Raw genomic sequence first — 22,396 nt, 5'->3', positions numbered from 1 at the left:
TGACACTTCCATGCTGTATTATTGACAAAAGATAGGCTATTTTCATTAATTAGAAGAAAGAGAGTATACCTTTAAACCTCTCTTCCTTCAGATTAAATTGGAGACCCCAAAACCGGCTTTATTAACCATCACTACAAGAGGCACTCATCCTTTCTTGTATATGTCAAGGTATATGTGTACATTTGCATATAATGTTGATGTATATTTATATTTAACATGCATTCAGATGTCCATATATTTCCTTTATGCATGTTTGTTTCAGTCTTGGCTTAGTTTAACAGCGAATGAAAAAGCAGGCAATAAGTTGGTTTGGTTTGCTTAAGGTGTAGTATTATATTTAGATACACACTCTTAAGTATATGCCAAATATAGCACCTAATACAAAGGAGGCGTGCAATAACTATTTCTTAATTAATGAAGATAGTGATGGTTAATTTAGTATAAATTCTAGCTTATTAGCACATGTGATAACAATGTTCTTACCTGGGTTTATCCTTTTTGACAGTTTGGCCTTTTTTTAAAGAGCTGTGCTTAATTTATGGGCAGAACAATGCTAAGGGTAGAGACAGATTCACCAGGAAGCTAATGAAGCAAAAGCATCAGTACCCTTCACTTGCATGGGAGGGGTGCTGGCAATGTGTTTTTGTAAAATTTGTAAAAGAAAGTTATTTTTATATTCTTTCTCTGAAATGATTCCTCCTAAATTGTATAAACTCAGGCCTCACATACATATCTGGATCTTCCTCTGTTTAAGGGATATATAAAAAACTGAAAAGAAGTCTGATGAAGAATAAGAAGAATGCTAAAAGTTTGGGAAATGCCAAACCAGAAACACAAGATGGACAATTAGGCTCAGGGAAAATAGGATTAAGAATAGAACTATATCCAGGGACATGAACTGGATATTTACTGAAAGGATGAAGCTTATTAGATATCTTCCACATTTCCAGAAGTCAGAATGATAGGGCCTGAATTTGAATTCTAAGAAAAGAAACTATGAGAATTAAAAAGAACTTTACAGCAAAGATGGCAAAGCAGAAGAATCAAGTACAGTTATAGAACTGCTTTTTCTAGAAGCTTATTTGAAAGATTAGCTAGTTAGCTGTTAAAGGGGTTGGGAAAACAAGCCAGGAGCCTGAGTTATGAGATAAACCCACAGGGAATTCCTCAGTTTATTTTCTAGGATATTTTGGCTCTATAGGTATATCTGTCTGAGTCATTAGTTTATAAACAGGAAAATAAAAATGTCTCGTCTCTCTTTGACACCATGAATCTACGATTGGTATAAGCCAGAAAGAGTTGATTTGTGAAAATATCTGAAAACAATATAGTGTGGATCACTTCAAAATTGAGCTTGGATAGAATAGAGTTTGGAAGCCAATATTATTATTTAAGATCCTCTTTTCAAAATTAGAAATAATAAGGACACTGTTATATAATGGTGATTGCACTCCGGGAAACAAAACATTCTATGTGTATACGAGCTACATTCCACAGTATAAAATGTATCTCACTTGTGATTCTATCCTTGATCATGACCTAGATTTAGTAAATATCACTGCTTACTTACTGATGAGAATATACTTTTCCTACTATGCTAATGATCTACTGACCTGTCCTTTATCTCATTCTTCCCTAGGTAGTATGCCATTATTTATAGAGGAGTTTTCTGGCTTCATCATGCATCTTCTGCTTAAGTTGCCTTATTTATTGGTATAGAGGGATTTTGCCATTAGGCTTGGCATGTTGGACAAATAACTTACTATGGGAATTAGGGAGTTCGCAGACACACTGGATTTTACTTCCTGTACAAAACTTTGTAATAATATATGTCATGTTTTAGATTTGATTTCTTTCAATGAGAACTTCCATATGCCTTTTTGACTTATGGATACTTTAGTACAATGAAATCTCAGTGTTACTTTCTACATATTGTGAATACTTATACTTAAGCTATGATATACTTAACAAACTGAATAAAACTAGATTTTATCTTGTGAAATTTGTAACTATTTCTCTTCCTTTAAAGTAAGCAACTCTCCAACAGAGAAAAATTGGAATTTTTTATTCTCTTCAAAGGGTCTTTGAAGATGGCAAGACTTAGAGAAGATAGAAAGATCAGATATATGTTTGAAGAATATTCTTTCTCTAATGATTTTTATCATAAAGGAAAAAAAAGCCTAGAAACATAAGCAGGGGAATAGCTGGGTATGGATAAATAGTGAAGATTTGAGGGGTCATAGTCACAAGTGAATAGTAAATCACAAAGTGATTCTGACAAATGAGGGGTTGAACACCAGAATGTACAAATAAAATGGAGTAAACACCAGGTACTTCTTGTGCCTATTGATAGCTCTAATCAAGAGTTATACATGGAAAATACAGTACACTTTGGGATTTCACAACTTAGAGTGATGGGGTGAATGTAGACAAGTTTAAGTACTTTAGTAAAATAGTTGCTGAATCAATGTTGAAGAGTCAAAGGAGCCATTAAAATATAATGAACGTGGTTTTTTTTTTTTTTTTTTTTTAAGTAGCAGACAGGGCAGGGAGAAGGGAAGGAGAGAGAGCTAGAGGGTTTTGAAACAATACAAAAGGCCATTTATTATTAGATCTCTCGCACAGGAGGAGCATGATTATCACAAATGCAGTTACTGATCAATATTTACCCACTACTTCTATGTGCCACACTCTGCTGTGTGATAAAAATTAAAAGAAAATCGAGGTACATTTACTCCAAAGGAACTTGCAGCATAAAGAAAAAGGCAGATCTGCATATCAGCAATTATAATGAGTGGGGTGTTATAACACCACATTAATAATGTGATATGAGTATACAAAATAGGGAGAAATTAATTCTCCTTGGAGTTGGGGAAGAGATACTAGGAAAGCTGTAAGGGAGAAAATAGCCACTGAATAGAGTCTTGAAAATGATTTCACCAGTGGAAGGGAGATTGTGAGCCCTGCAAACAGAGGAAAAGGATAATGGTTGGAAGGATTCTAGTTTAGACTTTACTGTCACCTATGAGAGGCCATTAAAGATTTCTGAGAAGGTGGGTGTCCCAATAAGACCTATGTTTTAGAAAGAAATATCTGGCAGTGGTATAAAGACAGTTTGGAGGGTGGTAAGACTGAAGTTAGGATGACTGAAAAGGTGATTGCAGTAGTCCAGGGGAGAGACAATAAATACCAAAACTAGGGCAGTTAAAGGATGATGATTCAGGCATTGAACAAATGTGAACACTGAGGGAGAAGATAACAAGTTGTTCCATTAACCAAAACAGAGAATAATGGGAATAAGTTGGGAAAAGACATAATGAATTCTATTTCGAATATTCTGAGTTTGAGATAGTTGTGGGAAATCTAGTTAGAGGCATCAAAGAGACAATAAAGTTGAGTCTAGAACTGAAGAATAATATCGAGGCTTAGGAATGAGTATAAACCATGAGAGTAGATATGAACTTCCCTGGAAAAATTATGTAGGATCAAGGGTAGACCTTGGTATTGCTCATAATTAACACTGAAGGATGGGCATCTAAATAAATAGACTGAGGAGATATTTCTACTAAAAATCAAAATGAAGAAATCCTGCCCATGCTATGACAAAGGATTTTTCTACTAATGAGGCTGTATGTGTATTGCGCTATAAGGTAGAGTTGGAGGGGATCTGGATTACAAAGCATGTACTGTGTACTTAATATAATATAGGTACTAAGTATCTTCTGTCTCCAGGGATGTATAAGTGAGATTAGGACTACTGGTTAAGCATGACCTAGGTCTCACACACTAAACCCGGGGTTAACTTCTGCAGTCATCCTGCCTAACAATGCAAGATGAGTGGAGTAATTCTACCTCAGGGGCAATATATAACAAAGTAATGTCACCTAGAAAGGAAAGCTGATACTACATTTCTTCCAATGAAACTCTTAACTCCCATCTTCTCAAAAGCTACCCCCTCTTAAGGACAGACAGCATTTGAAAGTTAAAATGGTTTATTTATTTATTTATTGGTTTTCTATAATTTCCCTATCAGAATCTCACCTTAACACCCTTCTTTGCATGCTGGACAGTAAATATTTTCAGCCTGTGTGGCACATGGACTCTGTCTCAATTACTCAACACGGCCATTGTAGGGTGAAAGCAGCCACAAATAATATATAAACAAATGGGCGTGGCTTTGTGCCAACACAACATTCGTTACAAAAGCAGAGGGCAGACTGGATTTAGCAGCTAGGTCATAGACTGCTGATCCCTGATCTAGATCCCAAGGGAAGCCATTACCAAATGATACAAATTTGTAAAATTTGAATTAGAAGACCCCAACAGCCAGGTTAATTTGTAGAATGTCCTTGATGGGGGAAAAAAAATCCTACACCCAGGCAGGTTAGGTAGCTATGTACATGACTTTCTTTCAGAAGTACAAGCATGTCTGCCTTTCCCCCAAACATTTCCTCTATCAGCTAGCCAGGCTGCAAGAAGTTCTTGACAGTAGAATTGCTCTGCGGGATTAAGGCATTGTCCTGGGTTTAAAGGGCACTTATGTAGTACAGAGCGAGTGACACATTAGTACTGCATTAGTTTATCAGATCAACTAGCTGACAGCTGGCAGAGAACAGGAACAAGGTGAAAGGAATCCAAGATGAACTAAATAACTTTGTTAAGTTCTTTATAATTTTTCATATTTTTGCCACTAAAACTATGCTTTTATCCCACCACATGCTTTACTATAAATCCCATCTTTTATCAGAGCTTCCTGTCTAGAAACTCATTTAAGGATGTTAATGTCTTTCTTGGGGAAGAAGTCACTGAGGTTGAATTGGTATTTGAATGAGGCACTGTTTTGCTTTGTTTTGTTGTCTCTTGAAAAAGGACAGGTGTTAATTTACTTAATTAACAAGGACAAGAGCCATAGCTTTAGAAATATTATTAGGAAAAGGATGGACATCTTCTCATTAGTTTCTTCTTTTAAGTTTTGAATTCGACCCATGTCTAAAAGTAGGCAGCGTGCCACACTACTAGGTAAAGATCATGTCTGCATAGCATCCATATTCTAGAAAATAATATTAAGATTATTTAACTGAGATGATAAAGTCCTTAGCAAGACTCTTTCTCTCAAGTGGGACAGAATTCATTTTTATTTCTCCTATACCATATAAAGATATACAGCCTAAGAAACAAGAATTTGTATGACGATCATCTAATTGTAACTAGTGGAGTCTTTTCTTTTTAAAATTAATTAATTAATTTAATTATTTTAGAGAGAGAGAAAGCCTGTGCGTGCACTCCCACGAGCAAATGGGTACGGGTAGAGGGGTAGGGAGAGGGACAGGCAGGCGCTGTGCTGAGTGTAGAGCCCAATTCAGGGCTCCATCTTACAACCCTGTGATCAGGACCTGAGCCGAAATCAAGAGTCAGATGCTCAAGCTCAACCGACTGAGCCACGCAGGCACCCCTAGTGAAGTCTTTTAAACAGGAAAATTCAGTGATTCCTATACTTAAGAAAAAAACTATAATGCCAAAATCTAAATCTAAAATATTGACTGTACAAGGAACTTTAAGACTAATGCAGAAACCCTTCAGCCAATTTCATATGGTCATTCCATTTGGCACAATTGTTTTCTTCAGCATTTACTATGTTCTAACACATAATATAATTTTCCTAATAATTATGCTTAGAGTTCATTGTCTCATTCTCCCCATTCACATTTAGCTTAGAATGTCAGTAAACTAAACAGTAATTAATGAGAAAAAGTAAGCAAATAAAAAAGCAAGCTGGAAAAGCAGAGATGTCTTATCTAAGTATATTCCAGCTAAAGACAGAAAACAAATAGGGAAGTATAACTTAAAAACAAATGAATAATGCTTTCTATTTATATTTCTACTCCCCATGATTTTTATTTTTTATTATTATTTTTCTTCTTGTGTTTGCTGTTCTTATTTAAATTCCATTTAGTTAACATATAGTGCAATATTAATTTCAAGAGCAGAATTTAGTGATTCATCACTTACATATAACACCCAGTGCCCATCACAAGTGCCCTCCTTAATACCCATCACTCATTTACCCCATCCCTCTGCCTACCTCCCCTCCAGTAACCCTAAGTTTCTTCTTTATAGTTAAGAGTCCATTTTATGGTTTGCCTCTCTCTTTTTTTCCCCCTATGTTCATCTGTTTCATTTACTAAATTCACCACGACCAAGTGGGATTTATTCTTGGGCTGTAAGGTTGGTTCATCATCCGTAAATCAATCAATGTGATACAATACATTAATAAAAGAAAGAACAAGAACCATATGATACTCTCAATAAATGCAGAAAAAGCATTTGACAAAGTACAACATCCTTTCTTGATTAAAACTCTTCACAGTGTAGGGATAGCGGGTACATACCTCAATATCATAAAAGACATCTATGAAAAACCCAGAGCGAATATCATACTCAATGGGGAAAAACTGAGAGCTTTTCCCCTAGGGTCAGGAACATGAGAGGGATGTCCACTATCACCACTGCTCTTCAACATAGTACTAGAAGTCCTAGCCTCAGCAATCAGACAACAAAAAGAAATAAAAGGCGTCCGCATCGGCAAAGAAGAAGTCAAACTCTCACTGTTTGCAGATGATATGATACTTTATGTGGGAAACCCAAAAGACTCCACCCCAAAACTGCTAGAACTCATACAGGAATTCAGTAATGTGGCAGGATATAAAATCAATGCACAGAAATCAGTGGCATTTCTATACACCAACAACAAGACAGAAGAAAGAGAAATTAAGGAGTCAATCCCATTTACAATTGCACCCAAAACCATAAGATATCTAGGAAGAAATCTAACCAAAGTGGCAAAGGATCTGTACTCAGAAAACTATAGAATACTCTGGAAGAAATTGAGGAAGACACAAAGAAGTGGAAAAACGTTCCATGCTCACTGAGTGGAAGAACAAATATTGTGAAAATGTCTATGCTACCTAGAGTATCTACACATTTAATGCAATCCCTATCAAACAAAATACCATCAACTTTTTTCAAAGAAATGGGACAAATAATCCTAAAATTTGTATGGAACCAGAAAAGACTCCGAGCAGTCAGAGGAATGTTGAAAAAGAAAAGCAAAGCTGGTGGCGTCACAAGTCCAGACTTCAAGCTCTATTACAAAGTTGTAATCATCAAGACAGTATGGTCCTGGCACAAAAACAGACAAATAGATCAATGGAACAGAATAGAGATCCTGGAAATGGACCCTGAACTCTATGGTCAACTAATCTTCGACAAAGCAGGAAAGAATGTCCAATGGAAAAAAGACAGTCTCTTCAACAAATGGTGTTGGGAAAATTGGACAGCCACATGCAGAAGAATGAAGCTGGACCATTTCCTTACACCACACACAAAAATAGACTCAAAATGGATGAAAGACCTCAATGTGAAACAGGAATCCATCAAAGTCCTTGAGAAGAACACAGGCAGCAACCTCTCCGACCTCAGCCACAGCAACTTCTTTCTAGACACATCACCAAAGGCAAGGGAAGCAAGGGCAAAAATGAACTATTGGGATTTCATCAAGATAAAAAGCTTTTGCACAGCAAAAGAAACAGTCAACAAAACCAAAAGACAACCGACAGAATGGGAGAAGATATTTGCAAATGACATTTCAGATAAAGGACTAGTATCCAAAATCTATAAAGAACTTATGAAATTCAACACCCAAAGAACAAATGATGCAATCAAGAAATGGGCAGAAGACATGAACAGACATTTCTGCAAAGAAGACATCCAAATGGCCAACAGACACATGAAAAAGTACTCAACATCGCTCAGGATCAGGGAAATCCAAATCAAAACTTCAATGAGATACCACCTCACACCAGTCAGAATGGATAAAATTAACAAGTCAGGAAAGGACAGATGTTGGTGGGGATGCGGAGAAAGGGGAACCCTCTTAGACTGTTGGTGGGAATGCAAGCTGGTACAGCCACTCTGGAAAACAGTATGGAGGTTCCTCAAAAAGTTGAAAATAGAGCTACCCTACGACCCAGCAATTGCACTATTGGGTATTTACCCCAAAGATACAAATGTAGGGATCTGAAGGGGTACATGCACCCCAATGTTTATAGCAGCAATATCCACAATAGCCAAACTATGGAAAGAGCCTAGATGTCCATCAACAGATGAATGGATAAAGAAGGTGTGTTATATATATATACAATGGAATATTATGCAGCCATCCAAAACAATGAAATCTTGCCATTTGCAATGACATGGATGGAACTAGAGGGTATTATGCTAAGTGAAATAAATCAATCAGAGAAACACAATTATCATATGATCTCAGTGATATGTAGAATTTGAGAAACAAGACAGAGGATCATCGGGGAAGGGAGGCAAAAATGAAACAAGACGAAAGCAGAGAGGGAGACAAACCATAAGAGACTCTTAGTCTCAGGAAACAAACTGAGGGCTGCTGGAGTGGAGGGGGGGTGGGAGGGATGGGGTGGTTGGGGGATGGACATTGGGGAGGGTATGTGCTATGGTGAGCACTGTGAATTGTGTAAGACTGATGAATCACAGACCTGTATCCCGAAACAAATAATACATTATATGTTAATTAAAAAAAATGAAAATCAGAGATTCTCAGAAAAAATAAAATAAAATAAAAATTTTACAAGCCATATGAACCAGGACATCTTTTAATGATACAGAAAATATTAGTAACTAAAACAAACCTTACAGCGATCAAGTTGATAACTGAAATTATCATTAAAATATTAAACTGATATGAAAAATAAATGTGTTATTAACTTATCTGGTATAAATTTTGCTTACTAATTTGAATCATCTCACACTGTTTTCCAAATGAAAATTAAAAAAAAAATCTTCAGCAGATAACCCTAAAGTAGAGTTTCTCAATCTTGGCTCTATTGACATTTTAGACCGGATATTTCTTTGTTGTGGGGGGCTATACGTACATTGTAAGATGTTTAGCTGCATCCCTGGCTTCACCCACTAGATGCCAGCAGCACCTCCTCCTTGGTTGTGATGAACAAAAATGTCTCTAGACCTTGCCAGATGTCTCCTGGGGGTCAAAATCATTCCTGGGTCATAACCACTGCCCTAAAGTCACACCAGACAAGTCAATCTTTAAGCAATGGATGTTGCCCTAGATAATCTGCATCAATTGGTCTATTGCTCAGGATAGCTGTCAGTTGTTAAGAAGTAACTGAAGCTTGGTCACTGCTTCTCCAAGCATATGATGGATAACCTTTAGATCATAATAATTACCTGCTTCCCCAGAAATGAAATAGCTGCTTTTCCACTCTGAACTCAGCGTGGAAAACTAGAAAGCAATATATATTTACCACTAAACACAAACACCAAACAAGGTGGGAAAGAAGAAAAGGGAAAAGACTAAATGTGAAAGGCCACACAGTAGCAAAACAATGATGACCCAGTTCACATGTCACTTCCTCTTCAAAGCCTTCCTTAAATCAGAATAAATGACTCTCTCCTCTGTGCTCATAAGCTCTTTGCATACATGTATCACATTTCATTAGTATTTGTTCCTTTGATGGTTTTTCCCATTAGGATGTGAGCTCTGGAGGGCCATCATTTGAATTTTTCATCTTTAGTACTTTGGTTCATTCACTGTTTTATTAATTCATTGTCATTCATATATGTTGTTAGTGATCAGCCCTGTGTTTGATCCATAGTAGGCTAATTTATAGTGAAGACTGAGGATATGGTAATGAACACATTACAGGGCAAAATGTGCTAGGATGAAGGTATGAAAGCACACAGAAGGGTTATCTAGGCCAAAATGGGAGCACTAGGGAAAAATCTTCTTAGACAGTTGGTAAAGCAACTGGGGAAGAAGTGAAGGCAGGGGAGAAGAAGCAGTGGTCAGATCAGGCAAAAGGATCTCCATGGGCAGGGTTCCAGGGAGAATCCTGCCTCCTACTACTTTGTACAGGGGCTAGGGCATCTTTTCTAATAAAGTATCATTAGCAAATAGATAAATAAGGACGAAGCAGAATGAAGATAAACTCAGCAAGTTGAGAGGGTGGTACCCGTAGAATTGGCTTTTGGGATCTTCTGGCTCAGGTTGTAACTATCAATAGCTTTGGCCATTCTCAAGGCCAATAGAAAAGGTCAGCTTGTATACCCTACTGCTTATCTTATAACTTTCCTACTTCCTGGTGTTTAGACATAATTCAATAATAACGTATTTATGAGAAACACTTCCTTGAAAAATTCTATGTGAGGTGTTGCTAGAACTAAAGGTACTGCATTTTGTTTCCTGGTTCTAGTTCTTACTATACTTTAGTAAGAAAAGTAGGCATTGAACTGATTTTGTTAATATTTTCAGTGTTAACTATGACATTGTCTTAGATTTTTAAAGGACAATATTCATTTTGCCATAAACAATCTGACAACTTTCAGAAATATTTTAGAAACATTTATGATATTTAAAATTTTTACAATATTAATCTAAAGCGTGTACATATTTAAAAACCATTTATACCAGTAGGCATTTTTATCATGAGGAATTTGGGTTCTCTTTAAATCATGTATGCCATTATTACATATTCCTTTAGTTCCTTACGATATAATATTTATTTTTTTTATACAAGGAACAATTACATCAGAAAAATAGGACATCTACTCCTGACCCAAAGTAAGCAGTCAAACAGAATACAACAGTTGATAGGTGACATCTTTTTCTTTAAAAAAAAAAAAAAAAGAATTCAATGATGTTTGTATAGTACAGTAATAAAGTCTGTTCTCTGCCACAGCTGGTGAATGAGGAATTCTGGTCAAACATTCTGCGTAATAGAGTAACCATATATTTTCCATGGATTGCCTATTTTCAAAGAGCTACAGTAGATCAAAATAAACCTAAGGCTACATAGGTAGGCTGGTCCTAGCCGAGCTCAAAGGGAGTTAATTATCTGGGGGTGTGTGTGATTAGAGAGGGAGTTGGTGGGCCCTTAGGTTCTAGTTGCATGAAAGGATTTATGCTGGTACTTTATTTATCCCTGGCTTCTAGGAAAAGTTAGATACATGCCTAGGTCACAGAACAAAAGGAAGGATGGAGGGGAATAGAGGGGCTTATGGATTTAGGATTCCTTTGAGGTCTCTAGAACTTGAAAATTTTTTAAGCCTTCAAGGGGAATGGGATCGGAAGAGAAGCAAAAGGAACTGTTTTTATGAAGTGTGCTATGAAACACAGCTACCTTTGCACTGAGCATAACACCACTACGGTACTATAAGGATTGGTGGCAAAACTAGAGCAGTAGGAGACTGCAACCTTGGTCCAGATGGATTTTCACTGAGGGCAGCCCCATACAGCTTTGCCAGCAAAAGGCAGAGGGGAGCCGGAGCTGTAGCAGGATAGGAAGGGCAGGGCTTCTTTGTCTGTTTTGGTCAGTGCTATATTCCCATCACCCTAGAATAGTAGGCACTCAAATATCTGTGAGCAAATGTCAAGTGGTAACTATAGCTAACATGTTCTGCCATATGAGATGACTCCAGATGTATTTGTGGGAGTGGAGACTTTGCAGGGAGCTTGCGTCCTGCCAGGGAGGTAAAGAAGAGATAATTTGGGATATCTGGATTATTGTTACTAAGGTGACCCCCCCATCTGAATTCACAGGTGCTGAGGCCTGGAGATACTTAGCTTACAAATAAAACTACACTATTCGAGAGGCACATCAGGGTTTTTGCAGTTTCTCGAAGGTATCTTTACAATATTAATTATCATTTTATTGGCAAAGCAAAGATACATCAAATTACGAGTCATCTAAGAGAGATTTTGGATGATGGAACTTTAGAGAACAGAGTTTATATTACTGATTAAGACTCTCCTTTGTTAAAGAATATATTTGGTTTCTTTTATAAGTCCACCATTTTTATAACATTGCACTAAAGTTTCCTTTAAATGTCAAGTACTTTGTAAATTGAAGGTTTAAAAATGTGTCAAAATAACTTAAGTCTTCTTGGATCAGAAATTATATATACAATCTTTTCATGCAAAAATTCATCCTCATTTCTTTATTTTATTTTCTTTATTTATTTTTTTAAAGATTTTATTTATTTGACAGAGAGAGACACAGCGAGAGAGGGAACACAAGCAGGGGGAGTGGGAGAGGGAGAACCAGGCTTCCCACTTAGCAGGGAGCCCGATGTGGGGCTCGATCCCAGGACTCTGGGATCATGACCTGAGCCGAAGGCAGACGCTTAATAACTGAGCCACCCAGGCGCCCCCATCCTCATTTCTTTAAAGGCAAATTGCCTTTAATGAATGAATAAAAATGTTCTATATATATCAATTTAGTCTTTTGAGTGTAACTAAATGCAGGTGTTCACTTTGGCTTTGCAATTATACTTTAGATTTAGACATGATTGAGACCTTATAAAGAGGAACACAGCTTGAGAGAAATGAGAGCTTCTCAAAATTAAATATCTCCATAAGCCAACATGGGTACATAAGGAGCTCTCATGCAAGTTCAGATTTTGAAAGGACAATTACTTAAGACAGAAGGAAGACCATCCCTAAATGAGAATGAAGATAAGAATAACCTCAGTTTCATAACTCCCCATGCCATACTTGCTATATGGGATCAATTAAGGCATAATGGCAATCACACCTTTGCCTCTGAGCCTTCATTTAGTTTTAATACTGTGCTCCCTAAGTTTCTCTCTGTTCGAAGACGCTCAGGTCCTCTTAGACACTTAAGTGTTGTCTTGTTCTGCTGCTTCCACTTTCATACTTTACTTTTACCAGTCTGGGAGGAGAGTACACATTAAGTGATTATGGCTCAGTCAGCCAAGCATAGGTGGTCCGGCCTTTAAGTAACCATAGTTCTTTTGATTTTAGAAACCACTTTAATTTGAAACAGTTTAGATTTCATCTTGAGGCTACAGAGAATTCGTTAAAGAATTTTAGGTCAGGAAAGTAACACTGTCTTCTTTTGTTTTCAGTTTTATTCTGACTTTAATGTGGTGAATGGATTAGAAGAATAAGAGAAGTGGACACAGACACTGGTCAGAACATCATTATAGTCCAGCTGAGAGATGGTAGAGGCCCAGAATTAACAGCATCAGTGGTATTGGAGAGAAATGAATGGATTCTAAGACATTTAGGAGATAGAAGCAAGAAGACTGAATGATGGCATAAATATAGCTATCACTTAGCCTCCTAACACTTAGTGATTTTAATATTCATCTAAGAGCTGTTCAAAAATTGTTAAAGGAAATTGTGATTTAAAAATGTTAAAGTTTATTTATCAAATGAATGGCAGCAAATATTTATTTTGTTGAGGGGAAATCTTCTAGCATGATTAATAGTAATGGTAACATTTTCTTCTTATGTAAATGAATCTATTAATTCTATAAAGCCTTGTTCCTATATTTCCAGTATATGAGCTATAGAAAGAGAACACACACAAAACAAAAATTAATTGAGTGCCTGAGTAACATATTGTTCTTTAAAAAACAAAACAGAAACACACAGAATCAACAGGAAACTGAAAGATTTAAAATACAAAAGAAATATTTTCTATAATTTATTTAGAGCTATGAAAGTTACTGAAGTATAATACTTGCCTCAAACACTTTCCCAACAGCTGAAATTAATTTTTATGCCTAAGCTAGATACTGCATGGCAGTGAAACATATAAGGTTCACTGATTTTGAATATTCTATTCAAAATATCTCAAAAGAAAAAAGACTGTGTAGCCAACTATTTGAACTAACTGAAGCATAAAGAATAATAAGCAAAAAAAGATATCCAGACATTCTATAAATGTGGAATTTTATTTTCTTCCATAAAATATTCAACTTAAATTCAGGGATTATTAATTAATCTTGCCTATATTATAAGCAGTTTTTTGAACTCTGACGATGTCAGGAAGCTAACTAGAAAGAGAGACTTAATTCTGAATTTAGAAATGTTTCCAATTACATATATCTTCATGCTAATGTATAGGACACTCATCTTGAATATCTTTAACATCCTCAGTTGAGTAATATATAATATGAATGATATGAATTATTAGTATAGCAGCATCTCTTTGAGATTATCCAATTTTGCTTTCATTAATTTGAATGTGATTATTTTGAAAAAGGTCTTAATCCATAATGTCAAACCCTTTTATTTCCATTTCCCCCATCCTTTAGAGGATATCTCTCTGAGGAAGACTTTTTAGTATGTGCCTTTTGTTTATGCTATACATGCCAAATAGATCTCCCAAGATGAAACTCTGAGCTCATTTGGAAGTAATTTTTGGTAGCACATGAATCAGAACTCTTATTTTCCTCTCAGCAATACTGGTATTTTATTGCCTTCATCTATAGTCCAATATGTTTTTAGCAGTAGGAACCCTGAAGCCAAATACACAAAACACTAAGAAAATGGGAACTTCTGGCGATTACAATTTTTGTCTCTCTTTCAGGGTTCTTCCCTCCCCTGGGAGAGTGAAATCACTTTAAGCTCACTATGAAATAGGAACATGGGGAACACAAATGATTGACTGAAGTTGGTGTTGATTTAGGAGTGTTCAGCTTATAGGTCAGGTGTAAAACCGTTAAACCTGCTTGTCAAAGTTTACTTGTCAAACACCTACGGTTTTTCCTGACTCTGCCCAAATGTTACTTTCTCTGTGAAGGCTTCTCAGGCCAGCTCAGGCAGGGTTAGGCAGTTCTCCCTTTGCATTATTATAGCACCTTGATATTGCTAAGGCAGCACTATCAAATTACATTGTATTTACCTGTCTGTGTCTTTTCATTCATGGGTAGAGAGAGACTATTTTCTTCCTTTTCTCTCTGGACCCAGAGCATTACCAAAATCAAATTGATTCTCAATAAAAAATAATCAAATGGATGGACAGAGTATGGCTGATAATATTCTCCATCTGCATAGCATAGGTTATGAAGTGCTTTCACATAGTGCTGAGAAAGAAATGTCAGGAATTATCACCTGTATTTTATAAATGAGGAAACTGATGCCCAGGGAGGTTACACAACCAACCCAAGTTCAAAACAACCAATAAGTTGTACATTTAGCTCTCATGCCAGCAAGTCAATAATGATTTGGAGAAAAAAATGATAGTAATAGTGTTCTGAAAGGCAGACGGTGGTGGCTGACCAGGACACATTGTAGGACATGGTTACCTGTTTTGAAAGCTTTAAAATCAATCTTAGCAGGATCTCAAGAAATTCACATAAATGTACACAAAACTGGACTCCAGAATGTCAACTTACTTACAATGAGAATAATTTGTGACAAATTATTTCCCTGTATTCAAGCTATACACACAGGAAGTCAGTAGACAAATATATCCTATTTATGTATACAATTCACATTACTCTCTGAAATTCTATGACTCATAGACTTCTAAAGAGGAATAAATTCTTAGAGATCAGGAGTAAAATCACTTCATTTTAATAAATAAATACGTAGCTACAAAGGATAAATGACTTATATAAACTCACGCAGCTTATTGGTAACAGCACCAGGCCGTAGAGTCAGGTCTTCTTAAAAATGACATCATTACATTAAAAAAATAACCCAACAACTTATGATTGGGAAGTAATACAAATACAGTTCTAGTTCTTAGCAAGATTTCTAAGCATCTGGTTAACATGATTAAACACAGGCTGCCACACAGGAATTGTCCTTAAATGCTATAAAATGGGAGTACATCAAATTCTATTCTATGACTGTGTATCAGGGAGGTGAGGGGCACTAATGTGACAATGTTTTCACATCCAATCCATGTTAAAACAAGGCACTTTTTAATAGAGATTGACAATATTAATTATATTTATCTCCATTTACCCACAGACATTGATGTTACAAAAATAACTTACTGGATTTATCTTTTCAATATGTCAACTGAAGTGTATTTTCTAGTCTTCATTCCTTTTCAACATATTTTTTTTCTTCTTGAAAACAGTCCAAGTAGATATAACATAGGTATTCATAGGTTCACGTCATATTTATAACTTTTAAGTTTTGAAAATAGTTGGGCGAGTCATTGCCAGAACACATTTTACTACTTACTGGCCAGCTAAAAAGGTAAATATATATGTCTATTAAGGGGTAAAGACCAAAGACCAAAATAAGCTAAGATTCTCAGGAAAAAAAAAGACAAATGATCATATTTATGAAAGATTTTATTTAGCTTCTATCACCAAAAATAGGATGTGCTCTGGGTTATATGTCCTAACTTAGTAGATAAAAGCAAATGCTTTCCACAAAAATATCTGTATCTCACCGACTGTGCAAGTCATACCACAATCCAACAATTTCATGGGGCAACATAGTCAAGAGAGAGAGCCTTACTTAGCAAATAACTGCTTTGGGGATAGAAACATACCTCAAACTGCAACGAATTCGTTTGCTAACTGATCTTCCTGTTGGGGATAATTGCTAGAATTCCTTCTTTAAAATACATGAAACTTTACTTATTTGATATCAACTATTATGCATATCTCGCTATTACTATCATAATCGGAGTCTGTGCTTTTCTACTTTTTCACTGGATGCAGAGAACTATTTCCACAACATTTTTAAAAATTTTTTTTATTATGTTATGTTAATCACCATACATTACGTCATTAGTTTTTGATGTAGTAGTATTTCCACAACATTTATACAGTAAAGCTTTTGCTTCCCTCTAGCATCGTAACTGGCACCCTGATTACCCATCTCTAATTAATGCTAATATTTACTGTCATCCCCAAGAGTTATAGTTTGAAATAGGAACCTACAGTATGAAAGAAAATTTAAGTATTGCAGGTCATTTATATAAGTCTAATTTAGAATTGATTTCTCATATAGACTATGACAAAAGCTTGCTCACAGATCATAGCATTTTAATGTATTAAGTGAAAGATGACTTTAGATATTAATTTTTAAGGTAGGTCAAATTATAATACTATGCTGTATAAAAACATCATTTAAGTACCAATTCGTTCATTTTCTTATAAAATTTCAGTAGAAAAATTCCCATATATATCTAAAGTTGAAGATAATTCATTTAAGTCCCCATTATATATTAAGCCAGCCAACCATTTTTATCTATGTCACAGGTATAAAATATCTGTCAATTCCTGGTAAAGGACTATAACATGAAATCAATATGATCAATAGGTACATAAAATGCTAACAGAAGAAATTTTTAAAAAAACACAAACAACAGGCCTTGCAATCCTTTAAGATGTATTACTCACCAGAAACAAAGTTCGGAAGTTGCTGAGATCACCAAAGAACTCTTCTATGCTCACTGTCTTAGAATCAAAAATAAAGTATTCTCCAAGATTCTCATAGAGCTTTAGCATGTTGTTGTGCATGGTGAACAGTTTTTCATACTGGTCTCTGGCACTCTTTGTAAAGCTGTAGCTTTCTGTTAAGGAACATGACCCAATAGCATCTTAAAGGCAAACACTAGATGTTAAGATTGAATGATACCATCATTTTTATAAATACTTACATATTAATTTGCCACGATTGCCATAACAAATACCACAGACTGGGTAGCTTAAACAACAGAAATGTATTTTCTCATGATTCTGGAAGCTAGAAGTTCAATATCAAGGTGTTGGCAAGTTTGGTTTCTTCTGTGGCCTCTCTCCTTAGCTTGTAGATGGCCACCTTCTCACTATATCCTCACGTGGTGGTCCCTCTGCCTGTGTTTGTGTCTTCATCTCCTCTTCTTATGAGGACACTAGTCATATTGGAGTAGGGTACACCCTAAGGACCTCATTTTAACTTAATTGCCTCTTTAAAACCCTATCTCCAGATACAGTCAGTCACATTCTGAGATTCTGGGGGTTAGGGCTTCAACATATGAATTTTTGCAGGGACACAAGTCAGTCTACAATAACTTGCTAGAGTCATTTTATTGGTTAATTGGTTTCAAAAATTTGTAAACTAGGCATAACTATCTAATGTATAACCATGCAAAACATGTTTGCTAAATGAAAGCATATAAGTACAAATACCAGAAAACTGCCTCAGTTATCTTTTAATGAACAAGGTAGGGCAGAAACGAACAACAAAAAACTTAGAAAAAAATATTCTCTTTTTAAATACACACATTCTGTTTAGAGAGAGGTCACAGTGAATTCTATATATAGGCTACGTGTGTGTGTGTGTGTGTGTGTATCCCACATGAAGAGGGGAAGGAGAGGGAGAAAAGAGGAGGGAAGGCAAGAGGGAGGTATGAAGAGAAAGGGAGAAGACGGAGGGAGAGAAAGGGAGATGGGAAAGAGGGGGAGAGATTCTCCTATAGCGCCAGAACCTTAGTCACCCAAAGGGCTTGCTAAAACCCAGACTGCTGTTTGCTAGGACTGAGCCCAGGAGGCTGAGAATTACACTTTCTACTGAGTTCCCAGGTGATGCTGAGGCTGCCAGTCCTGGATACACTTTGAGTAGTATGCTCTAGAAAAGCTGTGCCAGGCGTGGAGCCTGCTTAAGGCTCTCTCTCCCTCTGCTCCCCCTGCCCAAGCAGACTCTGCTCTGAGTGCAGAGCCCCGCTCAGGGCTCACCCTCACGACCCTGAGATCATGACCTGAGCCAAAACCAAGAGTCAGATGCTTAACTGGCTGCGCCACCCAAGTACCCCAATCTCTCTCTCTCTTTTTTTTTTTAAAGATTTATTTGACAGAGAGAGAGACAGCGAGAGAGAGAACACAAGCAGGGGGAGTGGGAAAGGGAGAAGCAGGCTTCCCACCGAGCAGGGAGCCCGATGCAGGCTCTATCCCAGGACCCTGGGATCATGACCTCAGCCAAAGGTAGATGCCCAAGGACGGAGCCACCCAGGCGTCCCTTTCTCTCTCTTTATAAAAAAAAAAAAAAATCTCTTTAGGCGAGTTCGAAAACAAAAACCAACTAAAATTTTCATTAACTCAGAGCAAATATTGTGAACATTTTGGAGTATTTTCTTCTAGTCTTTCTTCTAATGGCTAATAACTTTTGAATGTAAATTGGTAAGAATGCTTCAGAGAAAGGTTAAGTTGGCTAACAATGAAGAATAAAGGAAACCAAATCCACCTTTAAAAATTAGAGTTAAATTTAAAAAAATCAATGATCAGAGAAGTAAAATGTCTTTTTGTGAAAAGGTAAAATACTTAGAATTATAAAAGAAGGATAATAGCACAGGTTGAGGCATGCTATTACAAGGTCTACTATAGTGTATTAATATTTTATGGTAGTATTATTTTATCAGGCACTGATAAATGTGTTTTGAAATAACCGATTTTATGATTTTAAGATAAATCTTAAAATTTACAAATATAAAGATATAAAATTTCTAAAAGTATAAATCTTATATTTAAGATTTTCTGAATTCTTCAGTATGTTTTATTATAACTTGGGGCCAAATTTATTTTTGAGGGGAACACAGCTCTCATTTTACAACTGAAGTCAATGGAGAAAATCAGACCATTTCTTTTTTTTTCTTTTTTCAGACCATTTCTGGAAAATTATTTTGCAGCTGACACTTATTGGATACAATGTGATTTTAAAAGTGAGACGGGACACTACCTATGTTCTTTCTTAGGCTACTTAAATATTAGCATTCACATTAGCAACACAACAACCTCCTCCCTGCTAACAATCTTTAAATCTTTCAACCCTCAAGTCCATTTTGACCTCAATAGACTGAAAGTATTAATGCATTTTTGACTTACTCTACTTTCTTTTTACCAACAAAAGGATCTCATATAATGCTGCATACACATTTGAGACTATCACCATATGTTCTTTGACTCCTAAGAAAGTGTTAAACATTTTGTTTATGAGTTGCAGAAATAAGACAATACTCTTCATTTCCTAGCACAGAATGAAAGTGAGATTTTTGTTTGCTAGTCTCTCCTACCCAAACAAAACAGACTCATGCCAGAGACTTGCTAGGCATAAAAGTTATCAAAGGGCATTTACTTGTACTCTATTTACAATGCAAAGTATTAAACTGTATATTTCACAAGGCTCAACATCTGTACCACACAGGGAAAAGCCAAAGATAAAAAAGGAAAAAAACTGTATGTTTCCCATTTATCATAACAGTTTTTCACCAGCTACAATATGTCCATGTAGTGATACATGACTTCACAAATTTGTTCTCCCAGAAAAAAAACACACAAAAAACCTGATTTCAGAAAATTCTGTCTGTGTACCAAAGTGAGAAAATTTGAAAAATTCTGGGAATGGCTTCTCTTAGAAATAACAAATGGAAAGCAGTCCAATCTCCAAGTCCTTTACTTATCTTCTTCAAAGTGATTATTTTATAAAAGGGATAGATGGCATGAGTCAGCCCTGGAAATCTCTCACACATGCAATGAAGTCACCAAATCCTAACTGGGACTGCAGGTAAAAAAGAGCTAGACACCCTCATTCCTTTTCATCCTTTTATTTCATTTAGGAAATTTTTATTTTATTTTTTTGAGCACCGATTAAATTCACTGGTTAGTACTATGCTAAGCATTGTGATGGCTGTAATGATCATTAAAGCCTAATCCAATCCAACCCCTTAAGAAGTTTATAATCTAATATTACAAATAATTCTCCCATTATTAATTTGCATTTGTATGGAATTTTACCACTTACAATATGTTTTCCCTTCCATTATGTCCCATAGTCTTCATAACAATCTTATCAAAAAGGTAGAGAAATACCAGTGTTCAAATTTTAGAGTTGTAGAAACTAGACAGAAGGTACTCATCCATCTAGGGTCAGCATGTAGTGAAGGGAAACAGAATATGCCACCCCAAAATATGCCTCTTTGGCATAGATTTTTATTTATTTGTTTTTGTTTCAAGTTTTTATTTAAATTTCAGTTAACATATAGTGTAATATTAGTTTCAGGATAGAATTTAGTGATGCATCACTTATATACAACATGTAGTGCTCATCACAAGTGCCCTCCTTAATACCCATCACCCATTTAACTCATCCCCCTGCCCACCTCCCCTCCAGCAAACCTTCAGTTTGTTCTCTATCGTTGAGAGTCTGTTTTATGGTTTGCCTCTTTCTTTTCTACCCCCTATGTTCATCTGTTTTGTTTCTTAAATTCCATGTATGAGTGGAATCATATGGTATTTGTCTTTCTCTGACTGGGAGAAGATACTTGCAAATGACATATCTGATAAAGGGTTAGTATACAAAATCTATAAACAACTTATCAAACTCAACACCCAAAAAACAAATAATCCAGTTAAGAATGGGCAGATGGCACAGATTATTTTGAGCTGATTGAGAAAGAGCAGACATAGGAAAAGCTTTGAAAAGAGTAAAAGTTACCTTTTGAAAGGGGAATTTACATTTATAAAGGATGTCTCCGTCTCTGTACCAAGAAGAAAAGCATGACTCTAAATCACAAGAAAATCAATGGTATCCAGAGTACCAACCGTTAAATTGCAGATTTAAATGTGCATAACAAACCTTACCCTTGTTTATGGTGAATTTCCTGTTAACCGTCCTCCCCTTCCCTATAACAAGTGTCCTCACACCTTTCTTTCTTCTGTCTTTAGCTGAAGATGGTATTTAAACTGGTAGCTTAGGTTTAGTATCCAAAATATTTAAAGAAATTATACAACTCAAAACCCAAAACAAATAATCCAGTTAAAAAATGGGCAGAAGACATGAGCAGACATTTCTCCAAATAAGACATCCAGATGGCTGACAGACACATAACAAGATGCTCAATATAACTCATCAGGGAAATGCAAATCAAAACTACAATGAGATATCATCTTACACCTCAGAACGGCTGAAGTCAAAAACACAAGAAACAAGTGCTGGAGAGGATATGGAGAAATAGGAACCTCCTTGCACTGTTGGTAGGAGTACAAAATGGTACAGCCACTGTGGAAAACAGTATGGAGGTTCCTCAAAAAGTTAAAAATAGAACTACCTTATGATCCAGTAATCACACTACTGAGTATTTACCCCCAAAATACAAAAATACACTAATTCAAAGGGATACATGCACCCCTATGTTTATTGCAGCATTATTTACAATAGCCAAATTATGGAAACAGCTCAAGTGTCCATGTATGGATGAATGGATAAAGAAAGGTGATACATACACACACACACACACGCACACACATAGGAATATTATTCAGCCATAAAAAAGAATGAAGTCTTGCCATTTGCAACAATATGGATGGAGCTAGAGAGTATAATGGTAAGTGAAATAAGCCAGTCAGAGAAAGACAAAGACCATATGATCTCATTCATATGTAGAATTTAAGAAACAAGACAAATGAGCAAAGGAAAAAAAAAGAGAGAGCGATAAACCAAGAAACAGACTCTTCACTATAGAACAAACTGATGGTTACCAGAGGGGAGGTAGGTTGGGGAAATGGGTAAAATAGGGGATGGGGATTAAAGAGTACA

The 22,396-nt window shown here is 36.1% G+C and overlaps 1 protein-coding gene across 1 annotated transcript in view; it reads right to left on the bottom strand.

The window, feature by feature from the left end:
• Nucleotides 1-22,396, bottom strand: part of DIAPH2 (diaphanous related formin 2) — a 959,330-nt gene that overhangs the window by 222,843 nt on the left and 714,091 nt on the right. The window contains exon 24 of the mRNA XM_035028841.1: nucleotides 17,227-17,391. Coding sequence (XP_034884732.1) covers nucleotides 17,227-17,391 — 165 coding nt within the window. The remainder of the gene's footprint in view (nucleotides 1-17,226; nucleotides 17,392-22,396) is intronic.

The sequence above is a fragment of the Mirounga leonina genome, unplaced genomic scaffold (assembly GCF_011800145.1).
Source record: "Mirounga leonina isolate KUSES-001 unplaced genomic scaffold, KU_Mleo_1.0 Mir_204, whole genome shotgun sequence".
Lineage (NCBI taxonomy): Eukaryota > Metazoa > Chordata > Mammalia > Carnivora > Phocidae > Mirounga > Mirounga leonina.
This window is presented reverse-complemented; position numbering and strand designations above follow the sequence as displayed.